This window comes from Acomys russatus, chromosome 1, assembly GCF_903995435.1.
Source record: "Acomys russatus chromosome 1, mAcoRus1.1, whole genome shotgun sequence".
NCBI classification, from domain to species: Eukaryota; Metazoa; Chordata; class Mammalia; order Rodentia; family Muridae; genus Acomys; species Acomys russatus.
In genome coordinates this window covers 52,813,677-52,834,110 of record NC_067137.1, presented here as the reverse complement: position 1 = coordinate 52,834,110, position 20,434 = coordinate 52,813,677, and the positions used below count along the sequence as shown (strand labels likewise).

Genomic DNA, 20,434 nt, shown 5'->3' with positions numbered 1-20,434 from the left:
CAGAATACAGCAGTTAGCTCAAGAGACCCCTGGGTCTGCCTGGCGTTCCCCACTTCCCTACAGGAACCACACCTGTTCACATCACAGATGATAGAGAAGGTAGGAATTAAAAAGAACAGCAGGGCTGAGCTGAGAGCAGAGCCTTGTTTCTACGCAGCATTTCTTAGGGTAGTGAGTGCTTGAAAGAACATAGCTCCCCATATAGGTTATAGATTTTTGCATTACACACAAATTAAATAAGTTGTCATTGCTCAGCGAGTTTACATACTCTCTATACCTCTTTTGATTGTTTATTTTAATTAAAATTTATTTACTCATTTATTTATTTAATATATGATTTTTTGATGAGTCTATGCTGAAGGGACAAGATTAGATAGCCTAAAATGTATTTAAAGAAGTTATATATACATAGGATTTTCTACTTTTAAAACAACCCTAAACTTTAATCTCAAAGATTCTCACAAAACATATTACAAATGACAACACAAATAAATAACTCTTACACAGCACCTCAGAAGTTCAGATCTGCAAAATGCTTTTAAACTGGCAGGGTGCTGATACTCTGAAACCTCAGATTTTCAATTAATATTACAAACTGTTGTATATTTGTAGATAATAATCTGATAAGGACTTTATGAATGAAAAAAGGTAAGGCTTCTTGACATTTCTCAGATGATATAGTAACCAGGCATCTCTGCCTAAGTGAAGGCTGGTTGGAGTTGTTCAAAGGTACAGTTTTTAATCATTACCCACTGGCCTATGCTCACAGTAGCTTTTGAAGTATGCTCATTGATCCGTAGCTGCATGCAGTATCCTAGCTATTACATAGGCGTTTCTCTTTAGATCTATTTTAAATCTGAAATGCGATCAAGTGTGACCAGATATACTGGGGACTTATTAGCTGTGGGGTTTTAGATGTAGTGCTTCTTATCCCAAGGCAGAGAAGATGTGCTTCTCATGTTCAAAGGCTCACTGCAATTGAGAACTGCTCAGGTGGATTTTATGTTTAAAAATAAGATAATAAGATGCCAGGCAATTGATACGATACTAGATGAGGAGTTTATTAAATGGGCATGAGAAGAGAAGGAAAGGTGGAGAGAGAGAGAGAGAGAGAGAGAGAGAGAGAGAGAGAGAGAGAGAGAGACAGAGACAGAGAGAGAGAGACAGAGACAGAGACAGACAGAGACAGACAGAGACAGAGAGACAGAAAGACAGAGACAGAGAGACAAAGATAGAGAGAGAGAGAGATAGGCATAGAGAGGAAGAAAGAGAGAGGTAAGAGAGGGAGGGATGAGGAAGGTCTGTCCTTTTACATACTGCCCCCATGACAGGTGGGCAATGACATCACAGGTAGGCAATGACATCACAGGTAGGTGGACTGAAGCAGAATCCTAACAATGGTGGGTATGGGATGGGTGAGAGTGGGGGCAGCATGAACGGAAGCAGTGCGAGGATTGTAAGTTAGATTCCAATGTATTGACTCATAGAAGTGAGATGCTCTATGTTCAAGGTAAGAGGAAGAACCCCTCTTCACCCCTAGGGATGAAACTATATTAAAAAATCATACACCCAGATAAAAAGATATCCCCTAGTTAGGGGTTAAGGACAATAGCCAATCTAAGGACACATAACGTGTGTTTTTATTTTATTTTTTCCAAAATCAAGACAGTATACCATGACAGAAATCAAGAGACTGAGTTCTAGCATTATTTTTTACTGCTACAAGTTTACTTTTTACTCTCTTACACAATCAATGGTTTGAAAATTCTATATATATATATATTTTTTTTACTCTCGGGCAGTAATTTGATTATAATGTTCTGTCATTCTCTCATAAAGAAGGAAAAGCAAGTGTGACTTACCATCACCCAAAAGGTATGGGCATTCACCCTTTGGTAGGTTTCACCAAAGAAGTGAAGGAATTCTCAGAGACCCCTGTTAATGGGCATCGTAATATTCATGTTCTTTTTTCTATGTGATCCATTTCCCCCTCTACTTTGGAAATCTTTTTCTCTAGGGCTCTTTATGATGCCCTTGTTATTTGACCTTGAATTCAAATAGGTCAGTGTGAAAGACAGTAATTACAGTAGACACGTGTTTATTTGCCTCATTCTGAGTAATAAGAAAGGTGGAATGGACTGGGCACCACTAAGCCAACAAAGATCCCCATACCAGAAGCCATTGTCATTGTATCAATACTTATTGTTTGGTTTTAATTAGGAGCTACATACAAAGCCTCAGCTCTTTCCAGGACAGAATGGGAGAGAAGCACAGATGCGCTGGCCTTCCTTTTGGCACATTGGCTTTTATGATTTTTATATTTTCAGTTAACCATCCATGTAATTCCTATAATCATACCCAATGTTGTTCTCTCAGAGACGTCTTGCTGGTTCAACAGTTATTAAATGTTGCTTCATGGTAACTATGACCACCTGGCTAGTCTGGATTTTCTGTTGGCAGTTAGAAGGGGAGGCATGGTGATGGGTGAACAGGCTACGATGGAATAGTTTAGCCTGCATGGCATTCTGCTATGGCTCTTTTCAACCTTTGTTTTGCTGGAATCTCTGGCTCCCCTCTAGGCATCCACCACTAAACAAATAGTTTGGCAGTGAAGGGAAGGGGTAGAGACTGAAGTGGAATTCAAAATTCAGCAGACAGGCTGCAGCTTCTCTCTACATTAAGCTCCTAGGCTGTTGATCTGAAGACCTCTGCTTTTCCAGCAGACCCTATGGGGAGCTTGGGGATCAGTACATAGGCAACTTTCTTCTCCTCCTCCTCCTTCTCCTCTTTCTTTCTTTCTTTCTTTCTTTCTTTCTTTCTTCCTTTCATTCTTTTTCTTCTTTGATTTTTCAAGTCAGGGTTTCTTTGTATCCTTGACTGTCCTGGACTTACTTTGTGGACCAGGCTGGCCTTGAACTCATAGAGATCTGTCTGCCTCTGACTTCCAGAGTCCTAGGATTAAAGGCGTGTGCCACCACACCTGGCTTAGATAGACATTTTCATTTTGATTGTAGAAGTCAGTTACCTTTCTCATTAAACAGTCACATTCTAAGGGAATTTTTTAAAAACACATGTCTTTTCATGTTTGCTATTAATTATAAGTGTACCATCCGCATATGTCCATATTTAAAGTAAGCAAGACTTGGTAGGGTCTAGCTAGTTCAAGTCCAACAGACATGTTTCTGTTTGGTGCCATGCCTGTGTTTCTGCCTAGTCTGTCTAATTAAATCTCAGAGCAGTGATGCACTTTTTTAGAGAAAGTTGATGTAATGACACTCTTCTCAGACATTTAGACTGAGATTTAAACTCTGCTTTAAAAAAAAAGAAAATATTTATTTTATGTGTATGTACATACACAGTGTACATGCACAGTGCCTTATGCCCCCAGAGGCCATAAGAAACCATCAGATTGTCTGGACTGGAGTTACAGATAGTTACGAGCCACCATATGGGTGCTGGTAACTGAACTCAAGTCCTTTGCAAGAACAGCAAGTGCTCTTAAACCTGAGCCATCTCTCCCATTACTAAACTGTGCTTTAAAAGAAGTACATTTTTTTTTTTTTTTAGCTTTCTGCTGCATAGATTAGCATTATTTCCTGTTTCTTTGATTATTCATGGCTGTAATTATCAAGCTGCTCCTATTTGTTTACTGAATATCCTGCAGCTTCTAGGCTCCACATTACAACACTCAAGAGCTATCATAATAACATATGAAGCAGTCAGTAAAACAGGGAATATTGTAATCTATTTTTGTGAGTAAGGCTTTGGATGTAGAAAGTTCCCGGATCTTTTCATTAGAGTGGCAGCTGATAGAGTAGTTATCAACTTTAATTGAAAAAAAAAATGGACCTGGAGAATAAAACTATCTGGTAAATGAAGTATCTGCCGTACAATCAAAGGAAGCATAGTTTTTGTTTCACCAGTTCTTGCTTACACTACTTGTGTGAATAGTTTGCTTGATTTTTACTTTATCTTCAACTAACTGGCAGCAGTCAGTCATAAACCTAGTGGTGAGGTACCTTGCACAGGATAAAATGTTATTTTTCCTCAGTGTGGTCTCATTTGACTACAATTGCAGCCAGGCTTGGCCACATTCCATCCATAATTAATCGTCGTCGCTTGGGTTTCCAGTTGCGGGAGGCCAATGCTGCCTGGCTTACATCCTTAGATAACGGGCTGCCGCGCCAGCTGGCAAGTGAATGGAGCCTTTCACACTGTGCCTAATGGGCGCAGAGGCTGAGCCTGTCAGGGGTGCGCGCTCAATTGAACCGTGCCAGAGAAGGTCCAACTTGCTATGGCTGACAGTGTCATTGGCACCGCCTACTTCTCAGGGAACACCGTTTACAGAGGGGTTTCATTTAGCCCGTTGATGTCAGCGCCTCTCGTGGGGTGATAGGAACTATGGGTAGTAATAGGAAATGAATTCCTTCAGGGCTTTTCTGAAGAGGCCTTCTGAACATCCTTCCAAGATGCTGAACTGTTACGTCATCACCACTGAGTGACAGCTTTGTCATAACACTAGAACATTGTTTACTTCTTGGGCATATAGCTTGACATTCTTCTTGGGTAGGCAGTGTACCGGGGGGGGGGTGGGGTGGGGGGTGGGATGGGGGGAGGAATATTATCTATCCATGCCCAACACCGAGGTTTACTTTTGAGCACCAGGACATGTAACTTTTCAGTTACTGGTGCAAAGAGATAGATGACATACTTTATTTTATTTTTGTGACAAGGTTTTGCTATGGAGCCTCCGTTGTCCTGATAGTCACCAAGTACACCAAGACAGTAGCCAAGCTATCCTGGCATTTGCAGGAAGCCTCCTGCGTCAGTCTCCTCAGTAATGGTGTTACAGGCGAGCTGAACAAGATTTAAATAATGCATTACTCAATTCATTTTCTGCAGAACTTTCCTGAAAAGTTCCATTAGTATTGTTGGGCATGCACTGTTACAGATCTTACAAAGGACCACAGCTTTAACCTAGTTCTGATTACTCAGACAGAACTGAAGCCAGATTTTGAAACCTATCTGGATTTGGTGGCCATGCAAGCAAATTTGAGTGAAGTGGGTCAAGTGTGACAAACCCAAGATGGCGAATGGAACATAATACAAGGACCACTTATTTATGATATATTTCATATAACATGATATCATAGGCGAGGATGTTCTGCCAAATTGTTGGCACATGAAGAAATGAAAAAAGGAGAAAATGAGTCTAATTTCCATGAGAATAGGTCCTTCTTATATCAAGAGATTTTTATCTAGCTCAAGTTTTTATTCCAACCAGTGCATAAAGTTCAATTAAAAGACATTAGCAAACCAAATGTGGTGGTTTGTGACTCTAATACCAGTACCTGGGAAACTGAGGCAGGATATCCAGGACAGCCCAGGTTACAGGAAAAGGCTTTGTCTTAAAACCAAATTAAAATAAAACCATACCGGACTAGGCTATGCCAGGGCAGACTAGACCAGACAGGACCAGACTACACCAAAACAAAACAAGACAAAACAAAACAAAACATTATGAGCAAAATTGTTTGTGCAGGGTCTGATGTATGAAGGGACTAAAAGCAGTAGTGATTTATTTAAACAGATCAACATATTTATCTTTTCAACACAACTGTCCTCAGAGATTGTATCTTGTGTCACTTAACACTAAAAGAACATTAATACTCATCTAGGAAGGAGATGAAATATATTGCTTGATAAGCTGTATCATTTTCTTGTTCTCCTCCCAAATTGCAGCCTTTGTCACATAGTATGAGATAGATGATAAGGGAAATGTTCATGTACTATTATTATAAATTCACATTTCCATTTATTCTGCTGCCTATTTTATGATGCTAAAATGATGACTTTTGCAACCATTAGCATTGCAACCATAAAACCATTAGCTCAGCAATGTATTCTGTAGTGTAATCACAATAAAGCCTAGATGTGGAATTCAAAAATTATTTTTTTGCTTTGCATGTAATTGAGAAGAAAATTAGAACCACAATTTTGTGGGAGAGGTAACCTAGATGAACTGTCATGAGACTATAGAATGTTTGCTAGTTTTTTTTGTTTTGTTTTGAGATAGGGATTAATTTCGTAACCTGTGATGCTTAGAACTCACTGTATGGCTCAGATTGGCGTTAAACTTGCAGTATCTTCCTGATTTGGCCTTTTAAGTGCTGGAATTGCAGTTGTGAGCCACCATGTCTGCCGTGCTTCCTCCTCCTCCTCTTTTCTCTCCTCCTCTTCCTCTCCCTCCTTTTTTTTAAAGGATATATACAATAATGACAAAGTTGAAGACTTGGTATTCAAGAGAAAAAGTAATATCAGAACACATGTATTGAACATTGTTTGACAGTCCCTGATGTGCATTAAATGAAATGTCACTTTTTAAAAGGTTAGATTTAATTTGATTTAAAGCCCTTTCCTTAAAGTGATGATTCATGCTTGAGTCAAGAGTCTTAGTGTATGGACTTAACTTGAGCATTGTCCACTGTGAGTATATCCCTCATTTCTTTTTTAAAACATTTATTTTAATTTTTATTTTATGTTCATTGGTGTAGGGGCAAGGGTGTCAGATATCTTGGAACTGGAATTACAGACAGTTGTGAGCTGCCATATTGGTGCTGGGAATTGAACTTGGGTCCTTCAGAGGAGCAGACAGTGCTCTTAACCACTGAGCCATCTCTCCAGCCCCTATGTCTCATTTCTTTAACACAAGGCACATAGGTGTACAGCAAGCACAAACACCAGCAAAAGTATGACAGTAAGAGTGGCTTGGAATACTTATAAGTAGTGTATGTCAACTATGGCTTTATGGTGTTTAAACGGTGGCACAGACAAAACAAGAAAGCTGGTTCCTTAGAAACTGCCATGAATGTGTCTGAGGAAGGAACTGGCTGGGGGTGCTTTTAACGGAAAGCAAGGTCAAGGGCAAAAATACAGTCAAGGCTTCAGGATGTAGAAAGTTAGTTTTTGTTCCTGGAAGAGAAACAGAAACACGGAGGAAGCCATCAGCAGAGGAGCCTAAGCACTTGAAGGGATTGAACTATGCAAGTGGTAGTGTGCGATAGGAGGGCGTTCCCACCTGCGGAGCTCCAAGGAAGGAGGGTCACAGCCCTTTGCACTGGGTGAACTTTGAAGATATTGTGTGATAATTGAGAAAATGTAGAATGGCGTAGAATATTGGATAATTCACTTATATTAAAGCTGATGCCTTAGGGATGGAGAAGGTGTTGTTGTTGTGTAGGTAAAATGTTTTAATCTGGAGAAGAGTCAGTCTGAAGAGAAAGTTGAGAGGCAAAGCACCCAGGGCACAGCGCCTGCCTTCAAATGGCATGGCCAGTGAGAGGCATGTTGAAGGGAGAAGAGGGAGTTGCCAAAATTTTCACAACCTTGAGTGGAAGTGAAGGGCATATGCTTGTTTGTTTGTTATACTCTTTTTAAAACTTTTATTGAATTTAAACACTTTACAACAAATTAAAAGGAAACATCACCATCTCTCACAAATAAGGAGACCACCAAATGATATCAGGAGCTGGATAGTAGCTCTCGTGAATTTACCTGATGCCTCTTAGGACAAATCAAAATGTAGTGACAATGAGAAAGACACAAGTATGCTGGTGGTTTCTATACATTATTTAATTAGAGAACATATGCGAGGGAGGTGTTTAATGACATGCCTAGCATAAGCATGGAAAGGCTCTAATTTTGGGAAGAGCTAACCTGCCTGGATAAACTCCAGACTCGAGTTGCTGCCATAGGGAATAGGAATAAGAAGATATTTGATCATGAATGTTCCCTGCAGGATTATTTAGTCCAGAAATAGCAATGCGGACAGACCAAATTATAATATAAGTCATATGCCAGGCCAAACTGCTAATCAGTGAAAACACAAGTGAATCTCTAAAGTGCTCCTAACTAAAAGAAACCAGATGTGCAAGAATACAAGTATTCCATTTACAGGAAGCTGTAGGGAAAACAAAACAAAACAAAAACAAAACAAAACAAAACAAAACAAAAAACCCAAAAACAAACAAACAAAAAAACCCCTTCTCTAATTGTACTCAAAGTAAAAGAAAGTCATTTCTTCTGGCTAGAGGTACAGTTGTAGAATGCAAGCAGAATCAGAGCATTTTCCTGTGTGATGAGGATCTTGGTGGCAGTGGTTATACACAACATTACAAGTTTGTAAAAACTTATTGGAACTGTGTTAAATGGACCAATTGCCATATTTCAGTTATATTCCAGGATGGTTGATATTTTTTAAATACAAGGAGTACACCTCCCCACAGAAGTACAAGCATGCCCCTCCACCACCCCCCGCCCCCCGCTGCCACCACGAACATCCATTTGTACTTGAAATTTAACACCTCTATCTCTTCGACAGTGTATGTATATTATGTCTGTGTGCATGAACATATTTGGCTATGTCTGTGGCTGCAAGAACACAATTTTCAGTGTCATTTCTCAGATGCTACTCACCCACTTTTTGAGGCAGGGTCTCTTACGTAACTGGTACTCACCAAGCAGAGAACACAGGGATTTTCCTGTCTATTTCTTTCTCTTCCCTTTCCCACCTCATTGCCAAGCTCTCCAGCTACAGGTACAGCACTTGAGATTTTAAAAATTAATTTATTTAGATTACATCTCAACTATTGTCCCCTCACTTGTATCCTCCTGTTCCTCCCTTCCTCCCTCTTTCACCCTATTCCCCTCCCCTAGGTCTGTGACAGAAGGTTATCTCTTCCCCCATGATATGGTCACAGCCTATCATGCCTCTTCCTGGTAGCCTGCTTATTCTTTCTCTGAGTGCCACCAGGCCTCCCCACCAAGGAGAGTTGGTCAAATATGGAGCACCAGAGTTCATGTCTGAGTCAGTCCCTGCTCTCTACTCAACTGTGGAGAATGTCCTGACCATTGGCTAGGTCTGAATATGGGTTCAATGTTTACTGCATGTATTGTCCTTGGTTGGTGCAGTAGGTTGAGCAGACCCCCCAGGTCCAGATCTGCCCATCATGATGATCTTCTTGTGGGTTTCTAGGACCCTCTGGATCCTTCTATTTCTCCATTCTCCCATATTTCCCTCATCTAGAATCCCAATAGGAAGTCCTCACATCTATCCCATTCTGTTGGTAAGTGAAGACTTTCATGGGACATCCCTTTTGGGCTAGTGTCTAATTATAAGTGAGTATATACCATGAGAGTCTTTCTGGGTCTGGGTTAACTCACTCAGGATGATCATTTCTAGTTCCATCTGGAATCTTGGCACTAGAAGACAATAAGGCACTTGGGATTTTTGTTTGCACGGAACCTGCTCTGAATGCTCGCCTAACCACAAGATTAAGCCTGACACTATGCTAAAGCAAGATGTCCGAGTTTGTCTATTTATTTTGCTTTCTTGTTTTCCGAGACAAGGCTTTTCTGTTACAGAACCCTGGCTATCCTGGATTCATTTTGTAGACAAGACTGGCCTTCACCTCACAGAGATCCTGTCTGCCTCTGCCTCCTGATTGCTGGGATTAAAGACGTGTACGCCACCACGCCCAGCTGGGTTTGTTTTTTAAATGTGGGCGCTGGCAGACTGTACTCAGGTCCTTATGCTCTTGAAGCAAGTGCTCTACTGGTTGAGCTGTCAACCTAGAACTAGCAATTAAAAAACATTTTTTTAAGTAAGTGAAACAGTTGCCAGGTCAAATATAAACAAGGTAGGGAGTCTAGATGACTGAAAACACAGCAAATTCAATCTGAACACAGAGAGTTGGACTTCTGAAAGGACTTCAGGTCTCCAAGGACACAAAGCTGTGTGCTTATGCCTCCCACAGATACAGTGGCTAAGTTGAATTGCTCAATTTTAAAGAGCGCTTCAGTTTGTAACAATGAAAAGACCTTTGACCTAAAGTGTATGATGTGGTAATGTCCTCACTGGAAGGGAAACCAGAGACCAAAGGTTCTGGGAGTGTTTTCCTCCTGAATAGAGCTCAGGATGCTCATGCAGGAGAAGAATAATTGAGGCTAAGAGCAGCGTGGCTAGTGTTTTTGAGGATACACAAAGACAGCTCTTCATAACCCCAAGGTGTGTGGAGGATTGTAGCTTCCTTTCTAGAAGTTTCCTCACCTTGGTTTTACTTCACCCCAATATGTTTCTGATGTCCTCAAAGAGGTCATTAACACAAGTTAGTTTAGTTTGCTTTAAATTATCTGACGATAGGCTGACAGAACAATATAGTCACTGACTGTTCACGATTATCTCTCTGATCACCACCAGACATTATGACTCAACAGGTCAGGTGGGGACTAAGAATATTTGCTTAGGGATCTATTTCAGCTCTGGGTTCTGGGAGGGAGTGGAAACAGTAGCAGGCTTAATGCAAAGAAGTTGAACATGTTACCATGGAGCTACCTCATCAGCTTAGGAGTCTGTTTTTTATTTTTAATTATTTATTTTTATTTCATGTACATTAGTGTTCTGCCTCTCTCTCCCTCTCTCCCCACTGCCCCCCGCCCCCGCTCTGAGTAAGTGTGTGTGTATGTGTGTGTGTGTGTGTGTGTGTGTGTGTGTGTGTGTGTGTGTGTGTGTTAAGGTGTCAGACCTCCTGGAACTGGAGTTACAGACAGTTGTGAGCTGCCATGTGGGTGCTTAGAATTGAACCCAGGGCCTTTGGAAAAGCAGCCAGTGCACTTAAACACTGAGCCATCTCTTCAGCCCCCAGGAACCTGTTTTTAAAATCATGGCCTTTTTAAAGTACTTATAAGAAACAGGCCTCTTCTTTGACTTTATGACAGACAGCTAGCTACAGAGAAGGGTTTAGTGCATCCCCACAGCTCGTCACCGGCTCTGTTATAGCACTCTCCCTTACCTTAGAGAATCGGCCAATCCCTACACGAATTGCATCTTTCAAATGCGACATTTTTGCTTTGCTAAGGGAGACTACGTTCTACACGTACAGTTTTTCTTTGCAAGTACAAGTTCAACCTTGTCCTAGATGTGTTGGAGAAGTGTCCTCTTTCCCTACTCTTGTCAAGAGATTTTTGCCTTCTGCTTTATACTTTTTTGTACATTTCTTTCCAGAGCTGAAACATAGCTCCAAACCATCTTGGCAAAATAATCCTCTGAACCCAGCTGGATTACCTTTCACCATCCTGATTCCACGGACTTTCTGCCTTTGTGTGGGCTGCCCAGGGCTTGGCTTGGCACCTGCTTTTTATGTGGCAACATTTTTATGAGTATATAGAGAAATGAAAGAAACAAGGGCAGTATTCATAAGCCAGCTCAGGGTTATTGCAGGGTGCCGTATATGGCCTTATTTCTGGAACAATTTTATGAAATCACATTAACAAGATATGAAACACTGAACATAAAACTCAAGGGATTTGCTGAAAGAGAATGCCTCACACTGGAGGTTGCTCATCACATAATTTTGGCTTTAATAAGTGTCTCCAGTGGCCATGTGTATTCGGCTTGATCTGCCCCATGTTGCTGCTGAGAAATGAAACCTCTCTGAGGTAGAGCTTACTTACTTGGAGAAATTATGTCATTGCAGATTTTCCTTTGAAAACAATCCTGGGAAGCAAATCTTTCTTGTCTCTTGGTTTTCTGGATATCATAGGATAAACAGACTCCTTCCATGCAGGCTCCTGCCACTAAGCGGAGATATTTTGTGTCACCACAAGTACAAATGGACAGGCTCGAGTGGCTAGGGCCTGAAGACTCTGAAACCATGAACTAAAACAAATCTACCCTCCTTTTAAGTAGATTGTTTTGGGTATAATATTATAGTAATGGAAGGTTTATGAATACAGTGTAGAGCATAGAAAGATTACTGAACATTGTGGCTCATATCTGGAGTTCTAGAACTCAGGTTGCTGAGGCAGGAGGATCTATGTGAGTTCAGGGAGGCATGAGGTACATAGTGAGTTCCAGGATAGTTTGGGCTACAAATGAGAACCTATTTCAACCTGTCCCCCTTTTCCTCCGACCAAATAAAACAAAAACAAAAACACCCCAAAGCATATTAGAAGAAATGGATTTCATCAACACTCAAAACTTCAGTCCTTTGAAGGTCCCTACCAAGAGAAGGAAAAGATAAACCACAGGCTGAAAGTGAACAGGCAGTCTACAAGGAATTTGTCTTGAGAATATACGTTTTTAAGGTCTTTTAAAATAGGAACATTAATGAAAATTCACAATCCATCTAGAAAATGAACCAACAATAAGAATGCACATTCTGTCAGAGGCTGTGAAAACAGCAGAGGTACCGCTTGCTTGCTAGCCAGTACAGACATGTGCCTTTCACCCCACTGATAAGAATAGTTCACATGAAGACTAGTGGCGACGTCATATGCCGAGGAGACTGTGGAGAACTGGGTCACTCACACAGCTTCTGGGAGGCTGCCAAGGGCGTGCCCACTCTGAAAACGAAAAGTGACACTAGCTAGAGAAATGAAAACTTCCATATTCATGTAGACACTTACACATGAGTGTTTACTCAGCTTTACTGATGTATCCAAGCACTAGAAATTGTCCAAATGCCCTTTGGCACATGTGTAAACTGTGGTAGAGTCATCCCGCGGAGTAAGAATAGTAAGAATGCATTGGCCATTGATACATGCAGTCATTTGTAAGAACCTTGAGGAAATGATATGAGGTAACATAAGCTAGTCGTGCTGGCCCTGGAGGCCATGTTGGTGTCCATAGTCCAATGGCACAAGCAGTGTTCATGTGAATGTGGTCTGGGCTGCCCCTGGAGTACATGAGAATGTAGTCTGTGATACTGCAGGAGGCCATGTTAGTCTCCGTAGTCAGGGTTGCTGCCAGGGGCCATGTTTTTGTGTTAGCATAGAGGTGTTTTTACCACCCTATCTTTGAGGGGCATTGCAACCTCTAATGTCATCCCCTGCTGCAGTCAGGTGCAAGCCAGATGTGTGCCAGATAAAAATGACCTACCTGCCACCCCATGTTCTTTTATTCATCTTTCTCTTACTCTTGGTCTTGTTCTGTCGGTTTTTCTTGGTCTGTCTCTAGGTCCTTCTCACTGTCCCTTTCTCTGCCTTCAAGGCTCACACAGGCTCTAAGTCCTCTCCCCTTCCCTTACCCCACAAATAAACCTCCTTGTACCAGACCTGTTGCATGGCGTGTAATTCCTCACATATATTAACAGTGTGAGCAGCCTGTATTGCTGCCTGTGGCCATGTAGATGTGAGTGGTCCATGTAGCTGCAGAGGGCCATGTTGGGGGGTCTGTGATCCTACTGCAGCCAGGGGTCATGCTGATGTCCATGGCCGTGTGCTACCACCAAAGGCCAGACAGACCTCTGTGGTCTATGCTGCTGCCGCAAGCCATGTTGATGTTCAGGGCCTAGGCTGCTGCTGAGAACCATATTGATATCCATGGCCCATATTGCCCTGGAGACCTTGTTAATGTCCTTGGCCTATGCTGCTGCCTAGGACTATGATGGTGTCTGTGGTGCTGCAGTGGAGGCCCATGATGATGATTGGGGTCTGTAATGCCACCGGACGTCCATGTCACATGCAGAGGCTGGAGACCATGTGGATGTTTATGGTCCGTGCTGTTGTCAGATATGATGTGGAAGTTCATGATCCATGCTCCTGCTGACTGTAAAGGGCAAAGATGAATGGCTGTTGTATCAATGACTACAGACTTAGTTGAGAAAGAGGGACATAGAGTCCAATGACTGCAGACTTAGACAGTTGAGAAAGAGGGACATAGAGTGTTTCTGTGACAATCCCTAATAGCCTAGACAGTCATATAAGAGAAGCCTTAAAAATTGTGAGAAGAATGCTAAAGTGTAGTTTTCCGTAGTTGACGGCTTCTGGCGCAGATGCAAGTGGGGAAGAACTCAGTTTTCTTTTCTTTTCTTTTCTTTCTTTCTTTCTTTTTTTTTTAGGGGTGAGGCTTTATTTCATTCAGGATGGGGGAGCCTGGACAGAGGGGCAAGCGAGCAGGAAGGAATGGTAGTACTGCCCCCAGGCCTACTGAGGGGAAAACTGAGGCTGCTCCAGCTGAGGCTTGACCCCAGAGGAAAGGGTTATGGGAGAGGGGCAACTGGGTCTGGAGGAACAGGGCCTCTCCCTCTGGGCTGCACCACATAACCCCTTCAGGGCTTCCAGTCCTTCCTATTTGTTGGGGTGTGTGACCCTCAATCCTTGCTCCCCCACCACCCCGACCCAGGGAGGGCAGTGGACAGGGAGCCTGGGGGAGTCAGGGTCCAGGTGCGTAGGAGGACAGACAGCTACGGCCCCCAGGGCAGCAGGAGCCCATACATACCACCCCACCCCCACCTGCAACCCTGCCACGCAGCCCTGTGCCTGGAAGTCACCCTGAAGACAGCGGAGAACGGACCTGACCTAGAGATGCTAAGTGGGCAGGAGCGTGTGGCCCTGGCCAAGCGCAAGCGGGAGTGTGGCAATGCCCACTACCGGCGTGCTGACTTTGTGCTGGCTGCCAACTCCTATGACCTGGCCAACAAGTCCATCACCTTCAGCGCCAAAGTCGACATGACCTGTGAGGAGGAGGAGCTGCTAAAGCTGAAGGTCAAGTGTTTGAACAACCTTGCGGCATCGCAGCTGAAGCTGGACCACTACCGTGCAGCGTTGCGCTCCTACAGCCAGGTGCTGGAGCACCAGCTGGACAACATCAAGGCATTGTTCCGCAAGGGCAAGGTCCTGGCTCAACAAGGTGAATACAGTGAGGCCATCCCCATCCTGCCGGCTACCCTGAAGCTGGAACCTTTCAACAAGATGATCCATGCCAAGCTCTCAAAGCTGGTAAAGAAGCATGCTGCACAGCAGAGCACAGAGACCGCCTTGTACCGAAAGATGCCGGGCAACCCAGCCGGCTGCTCACCAAATGTCTGGGTAGGGAGGCCTGGTCCATCCCGTGGAAGTGGCTGTTTGGGGCGACTGTTGTGGCCTTGGGGGCCGTGGCTCTCTCTGTGGTCATTGCTGCCAGGAACTGACTGAACTTAGTTTTCTTTAAGGGACTGGCCACTGGGAGTTTAACCATGCTCCAGTGAGTATACGGACAACACAAATTATACTTTTTTTTTTCTTTCTTTCTGGGGGGTGTGGAGGGGAGGTCACAAAACTGAAGGAGAGGGCTTGGGAGGAATGAGAAGTGTGATGGATCAATTTTAAATTCTTTTACTTTATTTTTGCTTAAAACAGAATTTTAAAATATACTTGTTAAAAAAGAAAAAGCAGGAAAGTACTCATCTAGTGCATGTAAAACATAATCCTCCATTAAAATATTTGATGAACATTTCAGAAATACATCTGTTATAATGAACAGGACACAGCTGTGTTTGAATTTTACTTCTATGCATATGGAATTTTGTAGAAAGGAAGGATAGTGTTGCTTCCTGTCACAGGGAAAGCATATTGAAAGGGCATACATTTTCTTATTCTTCCTGATGTTTTTGATTAGAATTCCTAGAGCCTGGCTTTTCTTGGGCCAAATCAGAATTAGCTTGAAAACAATCCATGCTGGCAGATTTTCTAGTGCTCTCTTGAATTTCAACATGCAAATGGAGCTGATTTCTAGTTCACAATTTAAATACCATAGTTTATAAACTGATTAAGAAGGGAGCACAAGAGGCTAGGCTCAGTTGGCAAAGTGCTGTGCTCACCACACAAGCAGGAAGACCCATTAGGTGCCCAGAACCCACATTAGACCAGCCCAGAGCAGCACGCATGCTTATAATTTCAGTGCTGCAGAGGCAGGGACGGGAGGATCCTTGGGAATTGGTGGTCAGCTAGTCTATTCAACTTGCTGAGCTCCAGGTTCAGTGAGTGACTTTGTCACAAAAAGATAAGATGTGTGTGGGGGTGGAGGTGCAGGGATTAGTCCTAGAACTCAGAAGGCAGACGCAGAAGGAGGTTTTTGGGTTTGAGCCCAGCCTGGTCTACATAAGGAGTTCTAGGACAACTAGGGCTATGTAGAGAGACCATGTCTCAAAGAAAGAGAGAGGGGGTGAGAGGGGGGAGAGGAGAGAAAGGCGAAAGGAGAAAGGGTAGAAGGTGAGAAAGTCATCTGACATTGACCTGTAGCCTTCACACACATGCCCATTTACACACTCATAAAAGCACACACACACACACACACACACACACACACACACACACACACACACACACCCCACAGCTAAAAGCAGGAAGCATAGATACAATTCAACGAATTTCTAGAACTGGTTGCCATTGTTCTTGTGTGTATGTGTGCACTTTCCAAAATTAGATTCCATTAATGTATAAATATAAAAATCAGTTTCCTTACTTAAATTTTATTCATGGCAGGAATAGAGTATCATACCTTTACTTTAAGTTATTAACAAATTTTCTGAGGTCATTTTGAATCTGCATATTTTGCAGACCACGGTTCGATTGGAGTCCTAACTCCTCCCATATGCAAGCATCAAGAACTCCCTTAGTGCTAACTGCTAGCCAAAACTAACCCTGTAATCCGTTCACCGGAGCCTGGCATCAATGCAGTTCCTTTTCAAAGAGTGCCAAACACTAACAGCCAACAAGCCCCCTGATGAAGCCAGAGTCTTTTCTTCTCTGCTTTTAGGTGCTAAACTTGGGTAGCATGTTTACTATTGTGCAAATATATATTAAAAAAAAAATTCTTTGTCAATTGAAAGTCAACTATTTAATTAAAATTAAAAAAAAAAAAATCTAGGCCGAGTGTTGCTGCTCACTTTTAATCTCAGCACCCTGGAGGCAAAGGCAGGTAGATCTCTGAGTTTGAGTATACAGAGTGAGTTCCAGGACAGGCAGGCTTGCACAGAGACCTCTCCAACCTGGAAAAAAAAAACAAAAAGAAAAAAGAAAAAAAGAAAAAAGAGGAAGAAGAAGAAGAAGAAGAAGAAGAAGAAGAAGAAGAAGAAGAAGAAGAAAAAGAAGAAGAAAACTTTGCGTAATCTACCTCTCAGGCTAATGTTTTTGTTAACAAGAAGATCGAAAAATTTTGTGCACCTTTAACATAGAAGAAGGCTCCACTGTGAAGGAATCACATCCATTTTCTCTTCTTTTTTGGTGTTTGAGGCAGGCTCTAAAGTAGTCTAGGTTGTCTCCTGACATAGTACACAGCCGTCATCCTAGTGCTGAAACCAAAGTTTGAATTTTGTTTCTGTTTTTGCTTTTGCAATAGTAGGGACTGAACACAGGAACCTGGTACACACAGGGGAAGCACTGTACCACAGACTTTTACCCCTGCCATTTATTTTTGTGCTTTCCACTAACATGACTTAGCTCATCTCGTCCCTTTCATGTTGCAGCTGAAAGCCTATGATTATGGATTTGCTATAGGGAGACGTGTGTGTTTTCACACAGATAAGACATTCAGCCCAAATGTCTTCAGATAAGGTTCAGTGCAAGGTAGAACTAGTTATTTTATGTGGCAAGCGACTCTATTTAGAGGCTCTGACAATTTCTTGGAATTTATTTAATGGCTGGACCCAGGGCCGTCAAAGATGTTTGATGGCCACTATAAATGTGTGTGATGGATTCACTAGCCTCCATATGTGGGTCAGCAAAGGATGACCTCCTTTTCAAGGTCAAACCAAGCCTTAATCACTTTTGTCCAATACTTGCTCCAGGGTGTGCTTGTCCCCTTGTGACATGGAAGATAATTTCAGTTGCAAAGAATAACTTGAAAGCGGGGCGTGGTGGTGCACGCCTTTAATCCCAGTACTCGCAAGGCAGAGGCAGGTGGATTGCTGTGAGTTCAAGGCCAGCCTGATCTACAAAAGCGAGTCTAGGACAGCCAAGGCTACACAGAGAAACCCTGTCTTGAAAAAAAAAAAAACCAAAAACTTCAAAACCATTACATATTTGTGTTAACATGTATTCACTATGGCCAGACTTTAAACTCAAGGTTTTGTAACATTATTGATTCAGGTGAGCAAAATAAAAAGTATAACCTTTTCACAGACTCTATACAAGTGAAACTAATATTGTTATTTTAATATTATGTGAGGATGGCAAAAATAAATTTGAAGAATTTTTTGAGGGAGGTGCATGCATTTTGTGGGATGGTGCTAAGGCTGTAGAGGTGCTAGCAGAGGGCAGGAGAAAACAGGTGCATGCAGGCATTTAATTATATTTACTCCAGATCGTGGCCCGATTTAATCTTGTTTCAGCATATGAGGTAAGTATTGCTGATCATAATCTGCAGGTGATCAAGTCTCAGGTGGACGATAAAGCCAGAATTCAACACAAGGCTTTGCGTATGAAGCCCACGACCTTACTTCTTATGGTGAGAAAACAAAGATGGCATTCGAGTCTGTCCCTGATTTTCATCTTAATCATGTTTTTTCATCTTTTTTTTTTTTATTATTTTTTTTTATTAATTTATTCTTGTTACATCTCAATGGTTATCCCATCCCTTGTATCCTCCCATTACTCCCCCCCCCCATTTTCCCATTATTCCCCTCCCCTATGACTGTTCCTGAGGGGGATTACGTCCCCCTATATATTTTCATAGGGTATCAAGTCTCTTCTTGGCTACTTGCTGTCCTTCCTCTGAGTGCCACCAGGTCTCCCCCTCCAGGGGACATGGTCAAATGTAAGGCACCAGAGTATGTGAGAAAGTCGTATCACACTCTCCACTCAACTGTGGAGAATATTCTGACCATTGGCTGGATCTGGGAAGGGGTTTAAAGTTTACCTCCTGTATTGTCCTTGGCTGGTGCCTTAGTTTGAGCGGGACCCCTGGGCCCAAATCTGCCTATCATATTGTGTTTTTTCATCTTAATAATGGATTAATAGCAGCTAATCACAGAAGCCAGGAAATCAGCACAAGTGCAGATGAAGAAGGGAGGCACTAGTTAAGAAACAACAACGAGCAGAAAGCCTTGGCCCAGACTCATGATTTTTTTTTTCTCTTAAGAAATACTCATTATTTCTTTTTAAAAAATATTTTATTTAATTTTTAATTTATGTGTATTGCTGTGAGGGTGTCAGCTCTTGGAGTTACAGACAGTTTGGAGCTGCCATGTGGGTGCTGGGAATTGAACCCGGGTCCTTTGGAAGAGCAGGTAGTACTCTTAACCACTGAGCCATCTCTCCAGCCCTCATATTATTTCTAGTTGAGGTGAGTTTTACTTTTCAGTGTACTTGTGGACAATACATGCCAACAAAAATAGTGCGTCCTTCCTCTTTTTCCTCAAGCCTTCTAAGAAAATCCTATTCCTCAAATCCACACACGTTCACACACACATGCATGACTGATTCCCATTTACTACACCTCTACACCACAGGTACATGTGCTTAGATGCCACTTCATACACCATACATACATGTGCACTCCTAACCCCCAAAGGTGCCACACACCTATACACACCACTTCATATACCACTTACGCTCAACCCACACAGGCATCACATCTAAGTCAGCACGTACCACATAGGCATATTCTACACCACATATAATACTCATTTGCTCCACAGGGGCCACATGCTTACAAATGTCATTTCCCACATCACACTCAACTCTCTCTCTTACACACACACACACACACACACACACACACACACACACACACAGTACTACATGTTCATACATCATCCCAGGGATCATACACGCATAATTAACACACACTTCACACACAGGAGACACAGCAGCCCACACACTGCACAAGCACACGCTGCTTCCACATCTACATAGTCTCACACATATGCACACATGTACCTTGGAAGCACGATGCCCATACAATCAACACTCTACAGAATATGCTTACACACCTTATAATGTACCCCAAACCGTTTATACTTCACAAATGTACACATGTTCCCACAGACCCCCCCACTCACACCTCTGTCTGTACACAACCCCATGCCTTAGAAACTCAGAGACAAGGGGAATGAGATTGTCTATTCTAAGTTACTTTACTCTACACTTAATACATCAAAGTGGAGACGGAGTTGTCTTAAAGTTTTGTTTTCAAAGCATGGAAGAACATGAAGAATGACTGAGGCATTTAATAGAAACAGTCTTTGCCTTGATCCAAATTCTGAAGCAGGAATGGAAGTGAAAGCCAGGAATTTGTGTATTTAATGTACCTCCTGGGCTCCTAGGTAATTTTTTTTTTTTTTTTTTTTGAGCTGTACTGGGGCGGGGGGGTGGAACATAGGGCTATACACATGCTAGGCAAGGCCTCTGTTGCTGACCTATATTCCCAGTCCTCTTTTTCCTTCTTCATTTTGGGAAGAGTCACACTGAGTTGTTGAGGATGACCTTGTCGGACAGGTAAGCCTTGAGCTCATGATCCTCCTGCCTAAACCTCCTGAGTAGTTGGGATTACAGGCTTGTGACGCAACCAGGTCCTGCATGTAATGTTAGTTTCCTTAAGACATGCTGGTGCCTTGAGTGAAACATAAGTGGGTTCCACATACTAATTGTGCTTCAGGACCCTTCCCAAAGCCCT

General features: G+C 42.5%; 1 protein-coding gene across 1 annotated transcript; it reads left to right on the top strand.

Moving 5' to 3' along the window:
* The first annotated feature begins 13,441 nt into the window (after positions 1–13,441).
* On the top strand, positions 13,442–15,025 carry LOC127183508 (peptidyl-prolyl cis-trans isomerase FKBP8-like). Its single transcript, XM_051139941.1, is given in 3 exon segments — positions 13,442–13,552; positions 14,113–14,830; positions 14,833–15,025. Coding segments are annotated over 3 exon segments (966 nt in total). The 3' UTR covers positions 14,970–15,025.
* The last annotated feature ends 5,409 nt before the right edge of the window (positions 15,026–20,434 follow it).